The 20,801-nt window shown below is 62.5% G+C and overlaps 3 protein-coding genes across 5 annotated transcripts; all 3 read left to right on the forward strand.

The window, feature by feature from the left end:
- Positions 1-5,715: 5,715 nt before the first annotated feature.
- Positions 5,716-9,550, forward strand: LOC140902715 (protein NKG7-like). 3 transcript variants are annotated; one of them, XM_073323079.1, is made up of 6 exons: positions 5,716-5,744; positions 6,720-6,836; positions 7,731-7,948; positions 8,344-8,490; positions 8,770-8,904; positions 9,280-9,550. In XM_073323079.1, the coding sequence occupies exons 3-6, from the start codon at positions 7,774-7,776 to the stop codon at positions 9,330-9,332; spliced, it is 510 nt and encodes a 169-aa protein (XP_073179180.1). In that variant the 5' UTR covers positions 5,716-5,744; positions 6,720-6,836; positions 7,731-7,773; the 3' UTR covers positions 9,333-9,550. The 3 variants fall into 3 exon arrangements, with proteins under 3 accessions (XP_073179180.1, XP_073179178.1, XP_073179179.1); XM_073323077.1 differs by lacking the exon at positions 5,716-5,744 and having other exon boundaries at positions 6,480-6,836; XM_073323078.1 differs by lacking the exons at positions 5,716-5,744; positions 9,280-9,550 and having other exon boundaries at positions 6,480-6,836; positions 8,344-8,447; positions 8,770-8,901.
- Positions 9,551-10,389: 839 nt separating this feature from the next.
- Positions 10,390-11,777, forward strand: LOC140902958 (lens fiber membrane intrinsic protein-like). The gene is made up of 4 exons (XM_073323541.1): positions 10,390-10,567; positions 11,084-11,233; positions 11,454-11,573; positions 11,656-11,777. The coding sequence occupies exons 1-4, from the start codon at positions 10,390-10,392 to the stop codon at positions 11,775-11,777; spliced, it is 570 nt and encodes a 189-aa protein (XP_073179642.1).
- Positions 11,778-12,542: 765 nt separating this feature from the next.
- Positions 12,543-20,558, forward strand: ETFB (electron transfer flavoprotein subunit beta). The gene is made up of 5 exons (XM_073322716.1): positions 12,543-12,647; positions 12,984-13,139; positions 14,037-14,195; positions 19,858-19,920; positions 20,235-20,558. Exons 1-5 carry the CDS (start codon positions 12,591-12,593, stop codon positions 20,541-20,543), a joined length of 744 nt encoding a protein of 247 aa, XP_073178817.1. The 5' UTR covers positions 12,543-12,590; the 3' UTR covers positions 20,544-20,558.
- Positions 20,559-20,801: the final 243 nt, after the last annotated feature.

The raw sequence follows: 20,801 nt of genomic DNA on the forward strand, positions 1-20,801 counted from the left end.
GTGGGACCCTGGGGCCAGCCCAGCCAGGACCTCGGGGAGACGCTAGCCCAGGGGGAACTGGAGGGGGGGCCGGGGGCAGAGCCCCTCCCACTGGGGCAGGTGACGCCGGCCCAGGGGGGGCTGGACGGGGGGGCCGGGGGCAGAGCCCCTCCCGCTGGGGCAGGAGGGGGCAGCCCAGGAGCCCGAGGGCGAGTTCAAAGGGGGTGTTTTGCCATAAGCCCCTTCGGAGCCAATTAGCCCCAGGGTGCAAAGGGGGCACTGGGCGGGGTGCGCTTGTGGGTGTGAGATGGGGCGATTGTGTGATTGCTTGGGGGGGGGAGGGGGGAGATTGTGGGGTTGTGTTGCTTGGGGCGATTGTGTGTGTGTGACTGGGGTTTGCTGCCCGGCGTTGCCCGAAGCCGGCGAATCACCCCCGGGACGCACGTGGCCCCGTTGTCTGACCGGAGAGGCCGTTTCTCCTTATTCCTAATTATTCCGATTCATTCGTTCTCAGTCACTCAAATGCAGGCTCCGTTTGTGACACAAGTGGCCCTGAGCTTTGTGCGGGGGGGGGAACCGACGCCAAATTGGGTCCTGGGTGGGACCCGCTCCCCAGAGGGATTTGGGTGCCCAACTCCCCTGGGCACCCTCACTGAAAACGTCACCCCATTGCGCCGTGGCGGCCGACTGGGCTGCAGGAGAGTTGGGAGCCGTTGGGCCAGGGAGCGAGAAGGAGGCAGAAAAGGCCGGAGCGCGGCTCCCTAAAGCCAGGGTCCACCCGCCCCCGGGACACGGCGCCGATCGGGCCGGCCCAGCGCCACAGAGAGACCTTAGAAATGGAAAAGGGGCAGAAAGGGGCAAAGGCCGAGCCCGGGTGCTGGGCGGCTTCCATGTGGGAAGAGCCGGTAAAGCCGGTGCGGGTCAGCGTAGGAACGAGATGGCGAAGGGGAAAGGTGACGGAGGGCGAGAAAACCATGCGGGGGCTGGAGGGTGGCCAGAGAAATGCGCCTGACCCATCCCATGGGACGAAAGCAGGGGTTGCCCAATGACGTAAGCAGGCGGTTGGTGTCGTCCAATAAGACGGAAGCACCATTAACCTGGGGAATGCCTCGCTGGAGGACGCCGCGAGGGCCAACGGGGTTCACAAAGGAATCAGATGAGCTCAGGGAGGAGCAGCCCATTGATGGGTGTTAGCCAGGGTGGGCAGAGACACAACCCCAGGCTCCAGCGCCCCTCAACCTCCGACGGTGGGGTGGGGACACAGACCTACGCAAGCTCACCACAGTGTTCTCCTGCAGCTGTCTTGAGATCCTGGGGGGTTGCTGTTCCCAGGGGAGGAGCGGACGAGGGGGTGTCCTACCCCTTCCCATCTCCAGGGCCCTCCTAGGAAACCCAATTTGCAGGGGTGGCTCCCCAAACTCCTTTGCTGGCCCGAATCCTTCCAAGAGTGTGTGGGAGCCGGTCCCCAGGACAGGGACAGAGCTACCGTGTCACACTAAGCCCCCCCATGGCCTTCGTAGGCCCACCCCCAAAGAGATGAACCCCAACGCGCGGCTGCCCGGGGCCAGCAAAGTTCCTTGGGCTGGTGTCAGGCCGGCGCCCATGAGTCCGTGGAAGGAAAAGACCTAAAGGGGATGGGAACCCACCGCCAGGGCCTGGAGGAGATGGAGGACGTCGAGGGTGGGGTGCTGGCAGACCCCCCCCCCCCCGGCCACTTGGGGGCGTCACCAGGGATTGGGCGCCGGCAGACCCCCCCCCCGGCCACTAGGGGGCGTCACCAGGGATTGGGCGCCGGCAGAACCCCCCATCCAGCCAGTAGGGGGCGGGACCGGGCAGGCCCCCCGCACACTCCGGCGTGACTCCGACTCAGCCCCGCTGCGGAAGGCTCTTGCGTTGTGTGCGGGACGGGCTCCCGCGGCGCTGAGACGCACCATGTCCGGGGCGGGTCGGCTGGGAACCAGCCGCACGTAACCCCGCCCGGGGCAGCTCACCGGGGCAGGGAGGCACCCACCTCTGGGGCGGGGCAGCTGGGCCCTGCCCCACAGCGATGCCGCCCGCGCCCTGCAGTGCGGGGCCCCCTGGCGGGGGACGGTTCCCTGGCAGTGGGGGGCAGCTGCGGGGGGGGGGGGTGTCTGTGCGCAGCGGGGGCTCCTGGGAAGGGAGTTTGGGGAGATCGGGGTGAAGCCCCCAGATCCTGCTGCCGCCCTAAGAGGCCCCGGGGTCCCCACAGCGTGTGGGGCGGGGGCCACGCCCAGGCTCCCCCGTGGCGCCCCCATGTGGCTGACAGGGACGTCGCCCTACAGAGCCGTCAGCAGGTTCTCTGCCTGCCTCAGTTTCCTGCTGCTCTCGGCCGCCCTGCTGGGCCCCAGCTGGCGGGACGGGGGCCACCCCCAGGACGCCGGGGTCCTCGCCGGGCTGTGCACCAAGCCAGCCTGTGGGAACAGGAGACAGGCCGGCGGTAAGGGGGGAGGCGCCCCTCACTCCCGACCCGCAGCCCCCTGCCAGCCCCGCCCTGGGCTCTCCCCCCCAGCTCTGCTGGTGCCCCTCACTCCCGACCCGCAGCCCCCTGCCAGCCCAGCCCTGGGCTCCCCCCCCCCCAGCTCTGCCGGTGCCCCTCACTCCCGACCCGCAGCCCCCCGCCAGCCCAGCCCTGGGCTCCCCCCCCCCCAGCTCTGCCGGTGCCCCTCACTCCCGACCCGCAGCCCCCTGCCAGCCCAGCCCTGGGCTCCCCCCCGCCCAGCTCTGCCGGTGCCCCTCACTCCCGACCCGCAGCCCCCCGCCAGCCCAGCCCTGGGCTCCCCCCCCCCCAGCTCTGCCGGTGCCCCTCACTCCCGACCCGCAGCCCCCTGCCAGCCCAGCCCTGGGCTCCCCCCCCCCCGCAGCTCTGCTGGTGCCCCTCACTCCCGACCCGCAGCCCCCCGCCAGCCCAGCCCTGGGCTCCCCCCCCCAGCTCTGCCGGTGCCCCTCACTCCCGACCCGCAGCCCCCCGCCAGCCCAGCCCTGGCTCCCCCCTCCCCAGCTCTGCCAGTGCCCCTCACTCCCGACCCGCAGCCCCCCGCCAGCCCAGCCCTGGGCTCCCCCCCGCAGCTCTGCTGGTGCCCCTCACTCCCGACCCGCAGCCCCCCGCCAGCCCAGCCCTGGGCTCCCCCCTCCCCAGCTCTGCCGGTGCCCCTCACTCCCGACCCGCAGCCCCTGCCAGCCCAGCCCTGCCCGGTGCTGGCACACAGACGGATGTGGGGCGGGGCATGGGGCTGGTTATACAGTGACCCCTTGCCTGGCACTGAGATGCGGCTGCCTCTGGAGCGGGGCTGGTTATACAGGGACCCCTCACCGGCGCTGAGATGCCTCTGGGGCGGGGCGTGGGGGCTGGCTGAAAAGCAGGTCCCTGGGGACGGCCCTAGGCAGTTGTAATTCTGCCCCACTTGGCTCTAGGGCTGTCTGGTTTAACTGCCATGGTGCTGTATACGCTGGCTGAGCCCGGCCATGCGGCCACGCTGAATATCACCTGGACCTTCTGCCTGGCCAGTTCACGCTGTCCATAGTGAACGGTGAGTGAGGGAGCGGGGGGGTTGGGGGGGGCAGGCCATGGGGGCAGGGCTCCCTCATCTGTCATCTCTACAGCGGAGCACCTTCCCAGGGCTGGGCCTTCCCTCCAGCCTCCAAAGCACCTTGGGGGCTGGTTATCCAGGGATCGTTCACTGAGCACTGAGATGCGGCTGCCTCTGGGGTGGGGCACGGGGGCGGGTTATCCAGGGACCCCTTGCCCGGTGCTGAGCTGTGTTCTTTTCTCTCGTCTATTCAGGTGTTTTCAGCTTGCTCTCGCATGTCCTGTACCCCGAGCCGGGGCCCCAGCGCTGCCCATGCCCCGTCCCCGGCGGGCGAAGCCAGTGACCGGCCTGGAGACGGACCCTGGGCGGGGGGCGTGGGGTGGGGTGGGGGGTGTGTGTGTCCCTGCCACCCCCTGCTCGCCCTGCTCTATATGTGGGCGACCCCTCCGCTCCCAGGGCCCCGGCTCAAGGGGGACCCTGCAAAAATAAATCACTGGTAGCGACCTGCAACTCCGGGCCGCTGACAGCCCCCTGGGGCAGCAGGGCTCAGGCCGGCTTCGTGCCCTGGCCCCACGCTGCTCCCCGAAGCGGCCGGCTGCTGGCACGTCTCTGTGGCCCCCGGCACCGTCCCCGGTGGTGCTCGTGGGCACGGGCAGCGTCCCCCCCGGCAGAGGCAGGGCCAGGGCAGGCAGCCGGCTGAGCCCTGCTGTGCCACCGGCCGGGAGCCACCTGTGATAAGCGCCTCCCGGCCCGAGTCTGCACCTCGCACCCCAACCCCGGCCCCAGGGTCAGCATCCCCCTCCTGCACCCAACTCCCTCCCAGAGCCCGCACCCCCTCCTGCACCCCAACCCTGGCCCCAGCCCGGAGCCCCCTCCTGCACCCAACTCCCTCCCAGAGCCCGCACCCCCTCCTGCACCCCAACCCTGGCCCCAGCCCGGAGCCCCCTCCTGCACCCAACTCCCTCCCAGAGCCCGCACCCCCTCCTGCACCCCAACCCCGGCCCCAGCCCGGAGCCCCCTCCTGCACCCAATTCCCTCCCAGAGCCCACACCCCCCCCTGCACCCCAACCCCTGCCCATAGCCTCCTCCTGCACCCAGCTCCCTCCCAGAGCCCGCACCCCTCACCTGCACCCCAACCCTGGCCCCAGCCCGGAGCCCCCTCCTGCACCCAACTCCCTCCCAGAGCCCACACCCCCTCCTGCACCCCAACCCCTTGCACCCCAACCCCCGCCCATAGCCTCCTCCTGCACCAAGCTCCCTCCCAGAGCCCGCACCCCCTCGTACACCCCAACCCCCTGCACCCCAACCCCTGCCCATAGCCTCCTCCTGCACCCAGCTCCCTCCCAGAGCCCGCACCCCTCACCTGCACCCCAACCCCCGCCCCAGCCCGGAGCCCCCTCCTGCACCCAACTCCCTCCCAGAGCCCGCACCCCCTACTGCACCCCAACCCCCTGCCCCCCAATCCCCTGCCCATAGCCTCTTCCTGCACCCAACTCCCTCCCAGAGCCCACACCCCCTCCTGCACCCCAACCCCCGCCCCAGCCCGGAGCCCCCTCCTGCACCCAACTCCCTCCCAGAGCCCGCACCCCCTCCTGCACCCCAACCCCCTGCACCCCAACCCCTGCCCATAGCCTCCTCCTGCACCCAGCTCCCTCCCAGAGCCCGCACCCCTCACCTGCACCCCAACCCCCGCCCCAGCCCGGAGCCCCCTTCTGCACCAAGCTCCTTACCAGGAAAGACTTGTACACAGGGGCCTCACCAAATCGCATCACCCCTGGCCCACGGGACAGTTAATCCGGCCCTGCCCATCCCGGCCAGCGACTGGGCCCTACGACACCCAAGGTGCTGCGCTGGGCCCACCCGGTCTCTCGGCCCTTGGGGGGGAGGCTTTGGCTCCACTTCCCGGCGGTGACGTGTCTCCTTCGCTTTGGCAATTTTCTCACCCTCCCCACCTTGGAAACGTGTATTAGCCACAGAACAGCAGCGACGGCTCCGGCTGGTGTCACCCAAACACCCCCCCAGGAGACCCCACTCCCTGCCCAGGGAGAGAACCCAGGAGTCCTGGCTCCCAGCCTCCCCTGCTCTAACTACTCGACCCAACTCCCCTCCCAGAGTGAGGAGAGAACCCAGGAGTCCTGGCTGCCAGCCCGGAAGCAGCCATCATCCCATTGAAGCCAGAGTGGGGGGGTGGGGGGATTTCTTGTCCCCTTGTAACTGGTGAGTCACTGAGCTGTTTCTGCGAAGCCCCCCCAAGAACCACAGAGACAGGAAGTGGGGGGAGGCGGCCGGGTGCAGAGAGAGAAACCGCTCAGAGAGCCAGCGAGAGAAAGGGCGGGGTGTGAGAATGGACAGATGGGTATGGGGGGGGATAGGTTGATAAAGGGGGTGTCTGGGGAAGGATAGATATGGGGTACTCAGGGATGGATGGAGTACAAAGGGATCAGGGTACACGGATGGATTGATGGGGGTACACAGGGATCACGGTACACAGGGATGGTTAGAGGGATGGATGGGGATACACAGGGATCGGGGTACACGGGGATGGTTGGAGGGATGGATGGGGTACACAGGGATCGGGGTACACGGGGATGGTTGGAGGGATGGATGGGGGTACACAGGGATCGGGGTACACGGGGATGGTTGGAGGGATGGATGGGGTACACAGGGATTGGGGTACACAGGGATGGTTGGAGGGATGGATGGGGGTACACAGGGATCGGGGTACACAGGGATGGATGGATGGGGGTACACAGGGATCGGGGTACACAGGGATGGATGGATGGGGGTACACAGGGATCGGGGTACATGGGGATGGTTGGAGGGATGGATGGGGTACACAGGGATCAGGGTACACAGGGATGGATGGATGGGGGTACACAGGGATGGTTGGAGGGATGGATGGGGTACACAGGGATTGGGGTACACAGGGATGGTTGGAGGGATGGATGGGGGTACACAGGGATCAGGGTTCACAGGGATGGATGGATGGGGGTACACAGGGATCGGGGTACACAGGGATGGTTGGAGGGATGGATGGGGTACACAGGGATTGGGGTACACAGGGATGGTTGGAGGGATGGATGGGGGTACACAGGGATCGGGGTACACAGGGATGGATGGGGGTACACAGGGATCGGGGTACACAGGGATGGACACATACTGCCTCCTCGGACATTCACTCTCCTCACCCAGCCCCACAAGTTGCTTCCTGCTACGTATCAGCCCCGCCCCCGTGACCCCACCCGCCGGGGGGGACACAGCCAGGACGTGGGTGCAGCCGCACAGACTGTGCAGAGGACACCCAGGAAGGTAAGGACACATCACGCTCTGCTCCCCCCAACCCCTGCCATCAGCTACGCTCCGGGACCCTCTACACTACAGATGCCTGCAACCATTAGACCCCGCTCCCCTTCCAGAGCCAGGGGGAGCACCCAGGAGTCCTGGCTCCCAGCCCCCTACTCTAACCACTAGACCCAACTCCCCTCCCACCGCTGGGGACACAACCCAGGAGTCCTGAGCCCTGTGGGTCATGTGGTGGGTCCCCAGTAGCGGAGAGAGGCTGGGGGGGGAGAGTCCATGGGGTGGTCATCCGGGGCAATGTGAGGAAGAGGGATGAGGAGCCAGATACTGGGCTGGGGGGTCCATGGGGCTGAGCCGGGGCAGCAGGGAGTGGGCGGGATACCGGGCTAAGAGGGTCCATGGGGCTGATCCCCAGGGCGGGGGCCGCAAGCTGGCTGAGGGGGGCTGGGTTTGCGTGGGTCCCAGGCTGATAGGAAGGTGTAAGAACGGCTCAGGGAAGTGGCTGGGGTGTGAAAAGCAGTTGCGGAGAGCTACGCTAACCACTAGAGAACACTCCTCCCTGCCCCCACTGGGGCTAGAGAGAGACCCAGGCGTCCTGGTTTCCAGCCCCCCTCACTCCCTCTAGCTGCTAGGCCTCACTGCCGTCCCAGAGCCAGGGAGAGAACCCAGGAGTCCTGGCTTCCAGCCTCCCTCCCTCTAACCACTGGCCCCCACTCCCCTTCCAGAGCTGGGGATAGAACCCAGGAGTCCTGGCTCCCAGCCCCCCCACTGCAGCAGTTTGACTCAGCGGGGCCCAGCTGGGATGCTGGGCTGGGGGGTGGGGAAGGGGCTATGACAGCAAAGGGGCAGGGGGTGTCCCCCGACGCCAGGGCTCATGCACCCAGCTCGGGGTTCCTCTTGCAGGTCCGGTAGCCAGGACGCTGCCCGGTGGCCCGGATCGCGGGAGATGCAGGCCTGCGGCGTGGGGAGCTGCCTCCTGGCCACACTCAGCCTGGTGCTGCTCTGCGTGGCTCTGTCCACCGACTACTGGCTCGTGGCCTACGGCCCCGGGGGCACGGCCCACAGCGGGCTCTGGCAGGTGTGCGTGGTCAATGAGTGCACGAGCCCAGACCACATCACCGGTGAGGAGATGGCCGGGGCTGGGATGCGGCCCCCTCTGGGGTGTGGCGTGGGGGGCTGATTCTCCAGGGGCCTCTCACCCAGCGCTGGGATGCGGCCACCTCTGGGGTGTGGCGCGGGGGGTGTTTATATGGGATCCCAGGCCTGGTGCTGAGACATGGCCATCACTGGGGTCAGGAAGGGGGCTGGTTTTCCAGGGGCCCCTCACCCAGCGCTGGGATGCGTCCCCCTCTGGGCTGGGGCGGGGGGGCTGGGGCGGGGGGGCTGGTTATACAGGGGCCCCTTGCCCAATCCTGGAGCGTACACAGACAGCTCTGCCGATGCCCCTCACTCCCGACCCACAGCCCCCCGCGCTCCACCCCCCTCGTTAACCCTTCGTGTCCCTGCCCCCCCACAGGGTATATACAAGCCACACGGGCCTTCCTGATCCTGGCCACGCTGGCCACCGCCGCGTCCGTCCTGTTCCTCCTGGTCTCCCTCACGTCCTGCCTCCACAGCCCTGTGAGCACCTACCTCCTGGCTGCCATCACTGGCTTCGCCGCCGGTAGGGACTGGGCTCAGGGCCTGTCCCCTGCGGGAGGCGGGGGCTGGTCCGGCCACAGGGCGGGAGGGGGGTTGGCCGGGGGGGGCAGGGAATGGGGCACGGGACCTGTCCCCTCTAAGGGGTGCCAGCTCTCATCCGGCCCCAGGGTGGGGGACTGGCTGTCTCAGGGGGTCCGATCTGGCCCCACTGGGGGAAGGGATGCTGTCCCAGGGGGTCCGATCTGGCCCCATGGGGGGGAGACCGGCCGGCTCGGGGGCTCTAACCCCTCCCCCCCCGCAGGCAGCTGCACCCTCATTGCCATGGGGGTGTTCAGCGGCGAATCGTGGCACAAGAACCCGGACAGGATGATCCAGCTGACCTTCGAATGGTCCTTCTACCTGGGCTGGGCCGCCCTGCCGCTGCTGGGCCTGGGCGGTGAGCGCCGGGCCGGGGAGGGGGCGCTGTGGGGAGCGGGGTGCTAGGGGGCATGGTGGGAGGGGGCGCCCTGGGAAGCCAGGGCAGGGAGTCACGGCAGGGCAGGGTGCTGGGGGGAGAGGCCAGGGGATGGGGTGCTGTGGGGAGCGGGGCAGGAAGCCATGGGGGAGCAGGCGGCGGGGGAAACTGGGGTAGTGGGGGGCAGGGGTGCCGTGTTGGGGGGAGTAGGCTGGGGGGCTGCAGGGAGGGGATGCTGCGCAGGGCGAGGGGAGGAAATCGGGGGAGGGGGCGGCACTGTGAGGGCAGGGCGCTGTGGGGCAGGGGGTACTGGAGGGGGCTGGGGGGCTGTCTCCAATCTCCCCCATCTCCCCCCAGGTGCCTTCGCCCTTGTGGCCCACAAGCGCCACTCAGGGTACGAGAGTGTGTGACCGGAGACCCGGAGATATGGGGGACTGGATAGACCCCCCCAAAAGGCCGCTGCTGTCCCCTGCTGGAACGGAGCCGGCAGCCCTAGAGGGGAAAGGCCCCGTGCCCCATTCCCTGCCCCAGCCAGTCCCCGCCCGCTGCCGTGGGGCTGGAGGGCTCCCGTCCGTTGTTTAGGGTCTGTTCTTCCTCGGGCCTTTTCCTGCTTTGAAATAAATTGTACCTCTGCATCCAAACCCCGTCTCCCCCCACTTACTGGCCCCAGAGCGGGGATCGGGCCGGGTGGGCCCCGGGGCTGATCGGGGGGCAGCCTGGAGCATGGGGGTTCCAGAATCTTGGGGTTACCATGGGAGTCAAAACGTGATTAGAGCCAGGGGAGGGGGAGCCTGGCTCTTTGGCTCTAACGATTAGGACAGACCCCGAGGGATACCTGTCCAGTGCCCAGCGGTGGGGAGTCCCGGGGGTTAACCCCCCCCAATGCCCAGCGGCAGGGAGTCCCGGGGGTTAACCCCTCCAATGCCCAGCGGCAGGGAGTCCCAGGGGTTAACCCCTCCAATGCCCAGTGGCAGGGAGTCCCGGGGGTTAACCCCGCAAATGCCCAGTGGCAGGGAGTCCTGGGGGTCAACCCCACCAATGCCCAGCGGTGGGCAGTCCTGGCGGTTAACCCCGCCAGTGCCCAGCGGCAGGGAGTCCTGGGGGTTAACCCCACCAATGCCCAGCGGCGGGCAGTCCTGGGGGTTAACCCCACCAATGCCCAGCGGCGGGCAGTCCTGGGGGTTAACCCCACCAATGCCCAGCGGCGGGCAGTCCTGGGGGTTAACCCCGCCAATGCCTAGCGGCAGGGAGTCCTGGGGGTTAACCCCACCAATGCCCCGTGGTGGGCAGTCCTGGGGGTTAACCCCGCCAATGCCCCGTGGTGGGCAGTCCTGGGGGTTAACCCCGCCAATGCCCCATGGCAGGGAGTCCCGGGGGTTAACCCCACCAATGACCAGGGGCAGGGAGTCCCGGGGGTTAACCCTACAGCTTTTTCAGCGTTTCTGTGCCTGGTCTCCCCTGTCTATGATGGGCTCCAAGCTGGGGGCGGCCGGGCTCTGTTTCTCCTGCGTGGCGACCGTCCTGCTGGCGGTATCCGCTGCCACCGAGTACTGGCTCCAGCTCTGGGTCCTGGGCATCATCATTCACCGGGGTCTGTGGAGGGAGTGTCAGCTGGAGGCCTGCACCCCCCTCCAGGGCCAGCGAGGTAGGGACATCGGGTTAACCCTGCTCTTATCCAGTGGCAGGGAGTCCCACTGGTTAAACATGCTCTTATCCGGTGGCATGGAGTCCCACGGGTTAACCCAGCTCTTACTTAGTGGCAGGCCGTGACCCGGCTTAACCCTGCCAATTTAAGGCCCAGTGGTGGGGAGTCCCGCATGCTACATCATCAGGGAGTAGCTGCATGGGGAAGCTGACTGAAGGAAAAGTGGGGGGCTCAGCTCTACCCCCAAGGAGCAAGCCCTGGGTTCGGGGGGGGGCAGCTCCCCCTTTTCCTCCCCACTTTGCTGCTGTCAATGCCCCGTGCATGGAGTGTTGGGGCCATCCACATGGGGACACGGCAGGGCATGGGGAATAGTCCTGGGGGCTGGGTCGAACCCGGACCAGGTGCGGCGGGACCGCAGGGCAGGAGTTGGGGGGGACCCCAGGGTGTACAGACGGGTGGGGGTGACAGGGCGAGCTCTCACTGACCCCCTCCATTTCTGCTCCCCCCCGCCCGCAGCGTATGTGGGAGTATCACGGGGCTGCCTGGTTCTGGCCCTCGTGGGCAGCTACCTCTCCGTGGTGTGTGGGGCCCTGGCGCTTGCCCCCCGCCCGGCCCCCAAGAGACTCGACTGGGCCCGGGGGGCTGCTGCTCTCTGCTTCCTCACAGGTAAGGGGAACCCCCCAAATCCCTCTCCTGCACTCTGACCCCCAAACTGCCTCCCCCCTTCCCAGCCCTCCTGACCCCCAACATCTTTCTACCCCCCCACCCCACCCTCTGACCCCAACTCCTCCGCGGCCCCATCCCCTCTTTCCACACTCCTGATCCCCACCCTCCTGCCATCTGACCCCCCCCAGTTCTCCCCAGCCCCACATCTTGTGTCTCGCAGGCACCTTGGCCGTGGTGGCTCTGGGCTGTTTCATGGGCGGATCGGCCGGGGAAGCTGGTGGCAGCTGGGCCTGGTCGCTGGCCGTGGGCTGGGCAGCGGTGCCCGCGGCCGGGTTGGCAGGTGAGCGCCCGGGGGGGCGAGGTGGGGGGGGCACGGAGGAGAAGCGTCTTTCAGCCACGCTGACCCCCCCGATCTGTTCCAGGCACCTGCCACTGCCAGGCCCGGCGGAGGGAGCCACAGCGGCCCGAGAGGATCGCCCGGCTCGGCGTGATGCCCCCCGAGGCGCTGGGTCCCCCCGTCTGGCCCCCCAAGCGGAGCTATTAAACCCCGTCTGCCGGCCAGAGGCGCCCCGCGCGACTCGGACCGACTCGGCGCCGCTGGTGGTGGGATGCAGCCACCTCTGGGGCGGGGCAGCCGGGGAACAGCCGCGTAGAACGGGCGGGGGGGGGCGATTGCCCGGCGCTGGGGTGAACCCGGGGGCAGCAAACGGACCCGGCTTGGCGGGGGGGCAGGAACCCGGAGGGGGGAGGAGCAAACAGCCCGGACGCCTGGGTTCCCTCCCGAGGGGGCGGGGCTCCAGGGCTCAGGCAGGGTCCCGCCCCGTCAATCTTCAGCCGGGGGCGGCAGAGGCCCGCCCCTCGTGAGTGGCCGCTGGCGCCTGCGTCACGCCGCGCGGCCCGGCGCGTCACGAGGTCAGGCAGCCATTGAGCGGCAGGGGCCCATGCTGCACGCCGATTGGGCCGGTGGGTTGAGGCCCGCCCACGGGGCACGGTGATTGGTTCCGTGAGAGGCACTGCCCCCTTCGGGATTGGTCAGAAGTTTAAGGCCCGGTTTGGCCGCCGCGATTGGCTGTTTTCGAACCTGTACACGTTCTGATTGGTCGGCTTCGCTCCATCCACCCAATGATAGCGCGGATTGGATTCTTTCTCCTGATTGGACTACCGCGCGGTCTGGCTGAACGCCCCACATTGCGCGTTCCCATTGGCGGAGCCTGAGGTCGCGCCTCCGATTGGATCTCTGGGCTGCCTGCCCTTCAGCCTATTGGCCGGAGTTCTACAGCCCCGCCCCGGCTCAGGACCCCGCGCCCTGATTGGCTCAGATCCCAAAAGGGGGCGTGGCCAGACGCGGAGCGGGACAATGGCGGCGTTGCGGGCGCTGGTTGGGGTGAAGCGGGTCATAGACTATGCCGTGAAGGTGGGCGGGGCTCGGACGCCTGGGTCCCTGTCTCGGGCGGAGGGGCGGGGGCGCTCGGACGCCTGGGTCCCTGTCTCGGCCCCTGTCTCGGGCGGGGGGGCGCTCGGACGCCTGGGTCCCTGTCTCGGCCCCTGTCTCGGGCGGGGGGGCGCTCGGACGCCTGGGTCCCTGTCTCGGGCGGGGGGGGGGCGCTCGGACGCCTGGGTCCCTGTCTCGGGCGCTCGGACGCCTGGGTCCCTGTCTCGGGCGGGGGGGCGCTCGGACGCCTGGGTCCCTGTCTCGGGCGGGGGGGCGCTCGGACGCCTGGGTCCGCGCGGTGACGCTCTGGCCCCCCAGGTGCGGGTGCGGCCGGGCGGCGGGGTGGTGACGGACGGGGTGAAACACTCCATGAACCCCTTCTGCGAGATCGCGCTGGAGGAGGCCGTGCGGCTGCGGGAGCGGCGCCTGCTGCAGGAGATCGTGGTGGTCAGCTGCGGGCCCCCCCAATGTCAGGTACCCCCCTCCCCCCCGGTGCTTCCTGACCCCCCTGCCCCCCCGGTGCCAGGTACCCCCGCCCTCCCGGTGCTTTCTGATCCCCCCATAACCTCCCTGCCAGGTACCCCCCCAGTGCTTCCTACCCCCCCAGTGCCAGGTACCCCCCAGCCCCCTCCCGGTGCTTCCTGACCCCCCCGGTGCCAGGTACCCCCTCAGTGCCAGGTATCCCCTGCCCCTCCCCAGTGCTTCCTGATCCCCTTCCAGCCCCTCCCCAGTGCTTTCAGACCCCCTGCCCCCTTCAGTGCCAGGTACCCCCCCCGTGCTTCCTGACCCCCCCCGCTCCTATAGACCCCCCCATTCTTCTACAGTCTTCCCCTCCGCCCCCCCCAGTTCCAGGTACTGACCCCCTCAGCCTATAGACCCCCCCCAGCCACATCCTTTTACAGCCTCCCACTCCCAGTGCCAGGTACCAGCCCCCCTAGTGCCTCCTGAACCCTCCTCCACCTTCTCTGGGCAATGCAGCCCCCCAGTGTCTCCTGACTCCCCTCCATCACTCCCAGTGCCAGGTACCCTCCTCTTCCCCCCCACCTGCCAAGTACTGGCCCACCTCTTGCTCTTCCTGACCCCCCAGTTCCAAGTACCAGCCCCCACCCCCTGCCCTACTACAGTCTCCCCCCTGCCCTCCCCCCTGATGCCAGGTACCGGCTTTCCCCCCACACTCACCGCATCAGCCCCATTTGCACAAGGACAGGCATTGACCAGCCAGAGGGGGCAGAGAGGCCAAGGGCTGGGCAGGCCCTGGGGAGACAGCCCCCGTTCTGGGGTCAGGGGTTACATTATGGGACCATATGTTGGGTGGGTCAGGATCCAGGGGCTGCCTGGCCTCCCCCTGAATTCTAACTCCGCCCCCTTCAGGAGACCATCCGGACCGCGCTGGCCATGGGGGCTGACCGGGGGCTGCACGTGGAGATCCCAGCCCCCGAGTATGAGAGCCTCGGCCCCTTCCAGGTGGCCAAGATCCTGGCGGTGCTGGCCAAGAAGGAGGGGGTCAGCCTGGTGCTACTGGGCAAGCAGGTGAGTTCCCTTCCCCCACTCAGCCCCACGGGTCCATCTACCCCAGTATCCCGCTTCCTTAGTTGAAACAATAGTAAAGAATGAAATTGTCAGACACATAGAAGAACATAAATTGTTGTGCAAAAGTCAACATGGTTTCTGTAAAGGGAGATCAAGTCTTACTAATCTATTAGAGTTCTTTGGGGAGTGGAGGGGTCAACAAACGTGGACAAGGGGGATCCAGTGGACATAGTGTACTTAGATTTCCAGAAAGCCTTTGACAAGGTCCCTCACCAAAGGCTCTTACGTAAATTAAAGTGTCATGGACTGAAGATAAAAAATCCATTGCAATCGACATACTACACTGGCGAGGGTCAGAGACTGTGCCACACACACTCAAAGAAACTGAGGGACCACCTGATCAGCATCCGGTACAGCAGACAGGAGAAGATCAAGAAGGAGCTCTCAAAACTGGAGTGTCTCATACAAAACCAACCTTCCCCACACACTTCCACGTGGCTGGACTTTACAAAAATGAGACAAGCCATTTACAACACAGATGTCACTTCTCTACAGGGGAAAAAGGACCTACAACCTATCCTAAAGGATGACCCAACACTCTCACAAGTCTTGGGAGACAGGCCAGTCCTTGCCTACAGACAGCCCCGCAACCTGAAGCAAATACTCACCAACAACCACATACCACACAACAGAACCACTAACCCAGGAACTTATCCTTGCAACAAAGCCCGTTGCCAATTGTGCCCACATATCTATTCAGGGGACACCATCACAGGGCCTAATAACATCAGCCACACTATCAGAGGCTCGTTCACCTGCACATCCACCAATGTGATCTATGCCATCATGTGCCAGCAATGCCCCTCTGCCATGTACATTGGTCAAACTGGACAGTCTCTACGTAAAAGAATAAATGGACACAAATCAGATGTCAAGAATTATAACATTCATAAACCAGTCGGAGAACACTTCAATCTCTCTGGTCACGGAATCACAGACATGAAGGTCGCTATCTTAAAACAAAAAAACTTCAAATCCAGACTCCAGCGAGAAACTGCTGAATTGGAATTCATTTGCAAATTGGATACTATTAATTTAGGCTTAAATAGAGACTGGGAGTGGCTAAGTCATTATGCAAGGTAGCCTGTTTCCTCTTGTTTTTTCCTACCCCCCCCCCCCAGATGTTCTGGTTTAACTTGGATTTAAACCTGGAGAATGGTCAGTTTAGATGAGCTATTACCAGCAGGAGAGTGAGTTTGTGTGTGTATGGGGGTGGGGGGGATGTGAGAAAACCTTGATCTATGCAGGAAATAGCCCGACTTGATTATGTAAAGAGTTGTCACTTTGGATGGGCTAGCACCAGCAGGAGAGTGAATTTGTGTGGGGGGGTGGAGGGTGAGAAAACCTGGATTTGTGCTGGAAATGGCCCACCTGTTGATCACTTTAGATAAGCTATTACCAGCAGGACAGTGGGGTGGGAGGAGGTATTGTTTCATGATTTCTGTGTGTATATAAAGTCTGCTGCAGTTTCCACGGTAAACATCTGATGAAGTGAGCTGTAGCTCACGAAAGCTCATGCTCAAATAAATTGGTTAGTCTCTAAGGTGCCACAAGTACTCCTTTTCTTTTTGCGAATACAGACTAACATGGCTGTTCCTCTGAAACCAGTAAACTATCTAAACTCCTACATGCCACAGGGGGCTACAACAGTGGTACCCTCAACTCATTTAACAATACTGTTAATCTGTCCAATCACACGCTTAGCCCGGCAGAAGAGTCTGTCCTATCTCAGTGACTCTCTTTCTGCCCCACTACCCCCACGAACATGATACAGTTCTGCGGTGATCTGGAAGCCTACTTTCATCGTCTCCGACTTAAGGAATATTTTCAACAGTGTACTGACCCACAGGAACCCTCCTACCAGCACTACAAGAAGAAGAATTCTGCGTGGACTCCTCCTGACGGTTGAAATGACAGACTGGACTTCTACATAGAGTGCTTCCGCCGATGTGCACAGGCTGAAATTGTGAATAAACGGCATCACTTGCCCCATAACCTCAGCCGTACAGAACACAACGCCATCTACAGCCTCAGAAACAACTCTGACATTATAATCAAAGGAGGTGCTGTCGTATAATGAACAGGTCGGATTAGGAACAGGAGGCTGCCAGGCAACTCTCCCCCACCACATTCTACAGGCCACTATCCTCTGACCCCACTGAGGGTTACCAAAAGAAACTACACCATCTGCTCAAGAAACTCCGTGCTATAGCACAGAAACAAATCTACATGGACACACCCCTAGAGCCCCGACCAGGGGTATTCTATCTGCTACCCAAGATCCATAAACCTGGAAACCCTGGACGCCCCATCATTTCAGGCATCGGCACTCTTACAGCAGGATTGTCTGGCTTTGTAGACTCCCTCCTCAAACCCTATTATACCAGCACTCCCAGCTATCTTCGAGTCACCCTCAACTTCCTGAGGAAACTACAATGCGTTGGCTGTAAAGGGTCCTGTGGCACCTTACAGACTAACAGACGTATTGGAGCATAAGCTTTCGTGGGTGAATCTCCACTTCGTCAGATGCATGTCATTGCATCGGTGACCTTTCTGAAAACACCATCCTGGCCACCATGGATGTAGAAGCTCTTTATACCAATATTCCACATGAGGATGGACTACAAGCTGTCAAGAATAGTGTATACCTGATGAGGCCACAGCACACCTGGTGGCTGAGCTTTGTGACTTTGTCCGCACCCACAACCATTTCAGATTTGGGGACAACTTGTACCTTCAAGTCAGCGGCACTGCTGTGAGTACCCACATGGCCCCACAGGATGCCAACATTTTTATGGCTGACCTAGAACAATGCTTCCTCAGCTCTTGTCCCCTCCTTTACTTGCGCTACATTGATGACATCTTCATCATATGGACCCACAGGAAGGAGGCCCTTGAAGATTTCCACCTGGATTTCAACAGTTTCCACCCCACCATCAACCTCAGCCTGGACCAGTCCACACAAGAGATCCACTTCCTGGACACTACAGTGCAAATAAGGGATGGTCACATAAACACCACCCTATACCGGAAAACTCCTTCCCACTATACTTACCTACATGCCTCCAGCTTCCATCCAGGACACATCACACGATCCATTGTGCACAGCCAAGCCCTAAGATACAACCGAATTGTCTCCAATCCCTCAGACAAACACCAACACCTACGAGATCTTTATCAAGCATTCATAAAACTACAACACCCACCTGGAGAAGTGAGGAAACAGACTGACAGAGCAAGATGGGTATCTAGAAATCACCTACTACAGGACAGGCCCAACAAGAAAAATAACAGAACACCACTGGCCAGCACGTACAGCCCCCAGCTAAAACCTCTCCAACGCATCATCAACGATCTACAACCTATCCTGGAAAACGATCCCTCGCTCTCCCAGACCTTGGGAGACAGGCCAGTCCCTGCTTACAGACAGCCCACCAACCTGAAGCAAATACTCACCAGCAACTACACACCACACCACAGAAACACCAACCCAGGAACCAATCCTTGTAGCAAACCTCGTTGCCTACTCTGTCCCCATCTCTACTCTGGCAACACCATCAGAGGACCCAACCACATCAGCCACACCGTCAGAGGCTCATTCACCTGCACATCTACCAATGTGATCTATGCCATCCTGTGCCAGCAATGCCCCTCTGCCATGTACATTGGCCAAACCGGACAGTCCCTACGTAAAAGAATAAATGGACACAAATCAGACATCGGGAACGGTAACATACAAAAGCCGGTAGGAGAACACTTCAGTCTTCCTGGACATTCGTTAACAGATTTGAAAGTAACTCTATTTGAACAAAAAAACGTCAGAAACAGAGTTCAAAGAGAAACAGCAGAACTAAAAATCATTTGCAAACTTAACACCATTAATTTGGGCTTGATTAGGGGCTGGGAGTGGCTGACTTATTACAAAAGCAGCTTTGCGTCTCCTGGAATCGACACCTCCTCATCTATTACTGGGAGTGGACGACATCCACCCGGATCGAATTGGCCCTGTCAGCCCTGGCTCTCCACTTGTGAGGTAACTCCCTTCCCTTCATGTGTCGTTTTATTTATGTCGGCATCTGTAATTTTCCCTCCATGCATCTGAAGAAGTGGGGTTTCTACCCACAAAAGCTTATGCTCAAATAAATCTGTTAGTCTTTAAGGTGCCATCAGACTCCTTGTTGTTTTTGTGGATACAGACTAACACGGCTACCCCCTGATACATGAGATAAGAGGGAAGATCCTTTCATGGATTGAGAACTGGTTAAAAGACAGGGAACAAAGGGTAGGAATAAATGGTAAATTTTCAGAATGGAGAGGGGTAACTAGTGGTGTTCCCCAAGGGTCAGTCCTAGGACCAATCCTATTCAATTTATTCATAAATGATCTGGAGAAAGGGGTAAACAATGAGGTGGCAAAGTTTGCAGATGATACTAAACTGCTCAAGATAGTTAAGACCAAAGCAGACTGTGAAGAACTTCAAAAAGATCTCACCAAACTAAGTGACTGGGCAACAAAATGGCAAGTGAAATTTAATGTGGATAAATGTAAAGTAATGCACATTGGAAAAAATAACCCCAACTATACATAGAATATGATGGGGGCTAATTTAGCTACAACTAATCAGGAGAACGATCTTGGAGTCATGGTGGATAGTTCTCTGAAGATGCGCACACAGTATGCAGCAGCTGTCAAAAAAGCAAACAGGATGTTGGGAATCATTAAAAAGGGATAGAGGAGAAGATGGAGAATATTTTATGGCCCTTCTATAAATCCATGGTACAGCCACATCTTGAGTACTGCGTACAGATGTGGTCTCCTCATCTCAACGATGATATACTGGCATTAGAAAAGGTTCAGAGAAGGGCAACTAAAATGATTAGGGGTTTGGAACAGTCCCCATATGAGGCGAGATTAAAGAGGCTAGGACTTTTCAGCTTGGAAAAGAGGACGCTAAGGGGGGACATGATAGAGGTCTATAAAATCATGAGTGGTGTGGAGAAAGTGAATAAGGAAAGGTTATTTACTTGTTCCCAGAATATAAGAACTAGGGGCCACCAAATGAAATAAATGGGCAGCAGGTTTGAAACAAATAAAAGGAAGTTCTTCTTCACACAGCGCAGTCAACCTGTGGAACTCCTTGCTAGGAGGTTGTGAAGGCTAGGACTATAAGAGGGTTTAAAAGAGAACTGGATAAATTCATGGAGGCTAAGTCCATTAATGGCTATTTGCCAGGATGGGTAAGGAATGGTGTCCCTAGCCTGTTTGTCAGAGGGTGGAGATGGATGGCAGGGGAGAGATCACTTGATCATTACCTGTTAGGTTCACTCCGGGGCACCTGGCATTGGCCACTGTTGGTAGAGAGGACACTGGGCTGGATGGACCTTTGGTCTGACCCAGTATGGCCATTCTTATGTTATGTTCTCCCCGCTCAGCCCCATGGGCCCATCTACCCCAGTATCCTGCCTCCTCCCTGCTCAGTCCCATGGGGCCATCCACCCTGGTATCTCGCCTGCTGTGCCATCCCGGCTGACAGTGCTCCCTGCGGTGGTGGGAAGGGGCCCAAGGAGCCCGTCCAGGGTGTGACTCTTTTTCTCCTTCCCAGGCCATCGACGACGACTGCAACCAGACAGGGCAGATGACGGCTGCGCTGCTGGACTGGCCCCAGGTGCCTGCCCCCATGGAGGGAGGAGGGACAGTGTCCCAGCAGCAGGGGGCTCTGGAGGCTGGGGTGGGGGTGGGGGCTCTCGGCAGCAGGGGGCTCCGGAAGCTGCGGGGGGGAGGGTCCCAGCAGCAGGGGGCTCCGGAAGCTGCGGGGGGGGGGGCTCTCGGCAGCAGGGGGCTCTGGAAGCTGCGGGGGGGAGGGTCCCGGCAGTGTAGGATAGTAAGGGCGGGGGGCGAAGGATCCTGGGCCTGTGGGGGTGGGCGGGGGGGGGCCTGGGTGGGGGGTGCTAACACCCACCTCCTCCCTGTGCCCTGCAGGGGACCTTCGCCTCTGCGCTGACGCTGGAGGGGGAGCAGCTGACGGTGGAGCGGGAGGTGGACGGGGGGCTGGAGAGCATCCGGCTCAGGCTGCCGGCCGTGGTGACGGCCGACCTGCGCCTCAACGAGCCCCGTTACGCCACCCTGCCCAACATCATGGTGAGGGGAGGCCACTTCTGGGGTGGGACGGGGGGCTGTTTATGCAGGGACCCTTCCCCTGGCACAGAGATGCAGCCACTTCTGGGGTGCAATAGCCAGGTAACTGTGACAGAATCCCCGGGGTGCAACCTGGAAATAGCTTTCGGCTGACCCCCTTTCACTCTCCGGCCTGGGCTCTCTCTCAATGCTTCGCTAGTGACAAGCCCCAAACCCCTCCGGGCCCTGGCGCCCCCCACCCAGCTAGGTCGCGGGAATGCTCCCAGAACCGCTCACCCAGGGCAAGGCCCCGCCTGGCCCCCCACAGCTGTACCCTCCCACCCTGCGCAGCCACCTGGCCCGTGTAAGTCGTTACCCAACCGGCCCCTCCCTCGATGTGGCGAGGACATGCACCAGCCTTTGCAAAGCGAG

This window comes from Lepidochelys kempii, chromosome 24 (genome assembly GCF_965140265.1).
Source record: "Lepidochelys kempii isolate rLepKem1 chromosome 24, rLepKem1.hap2, whole genome shotgun sequence".
Classification (NCBI taxonomy): domain Eukaryota; kingdom Metazoa; phylum Chordata; order Testudines; family Cheloniidae; genus Lepidochelys; species Lepidochelys kempii.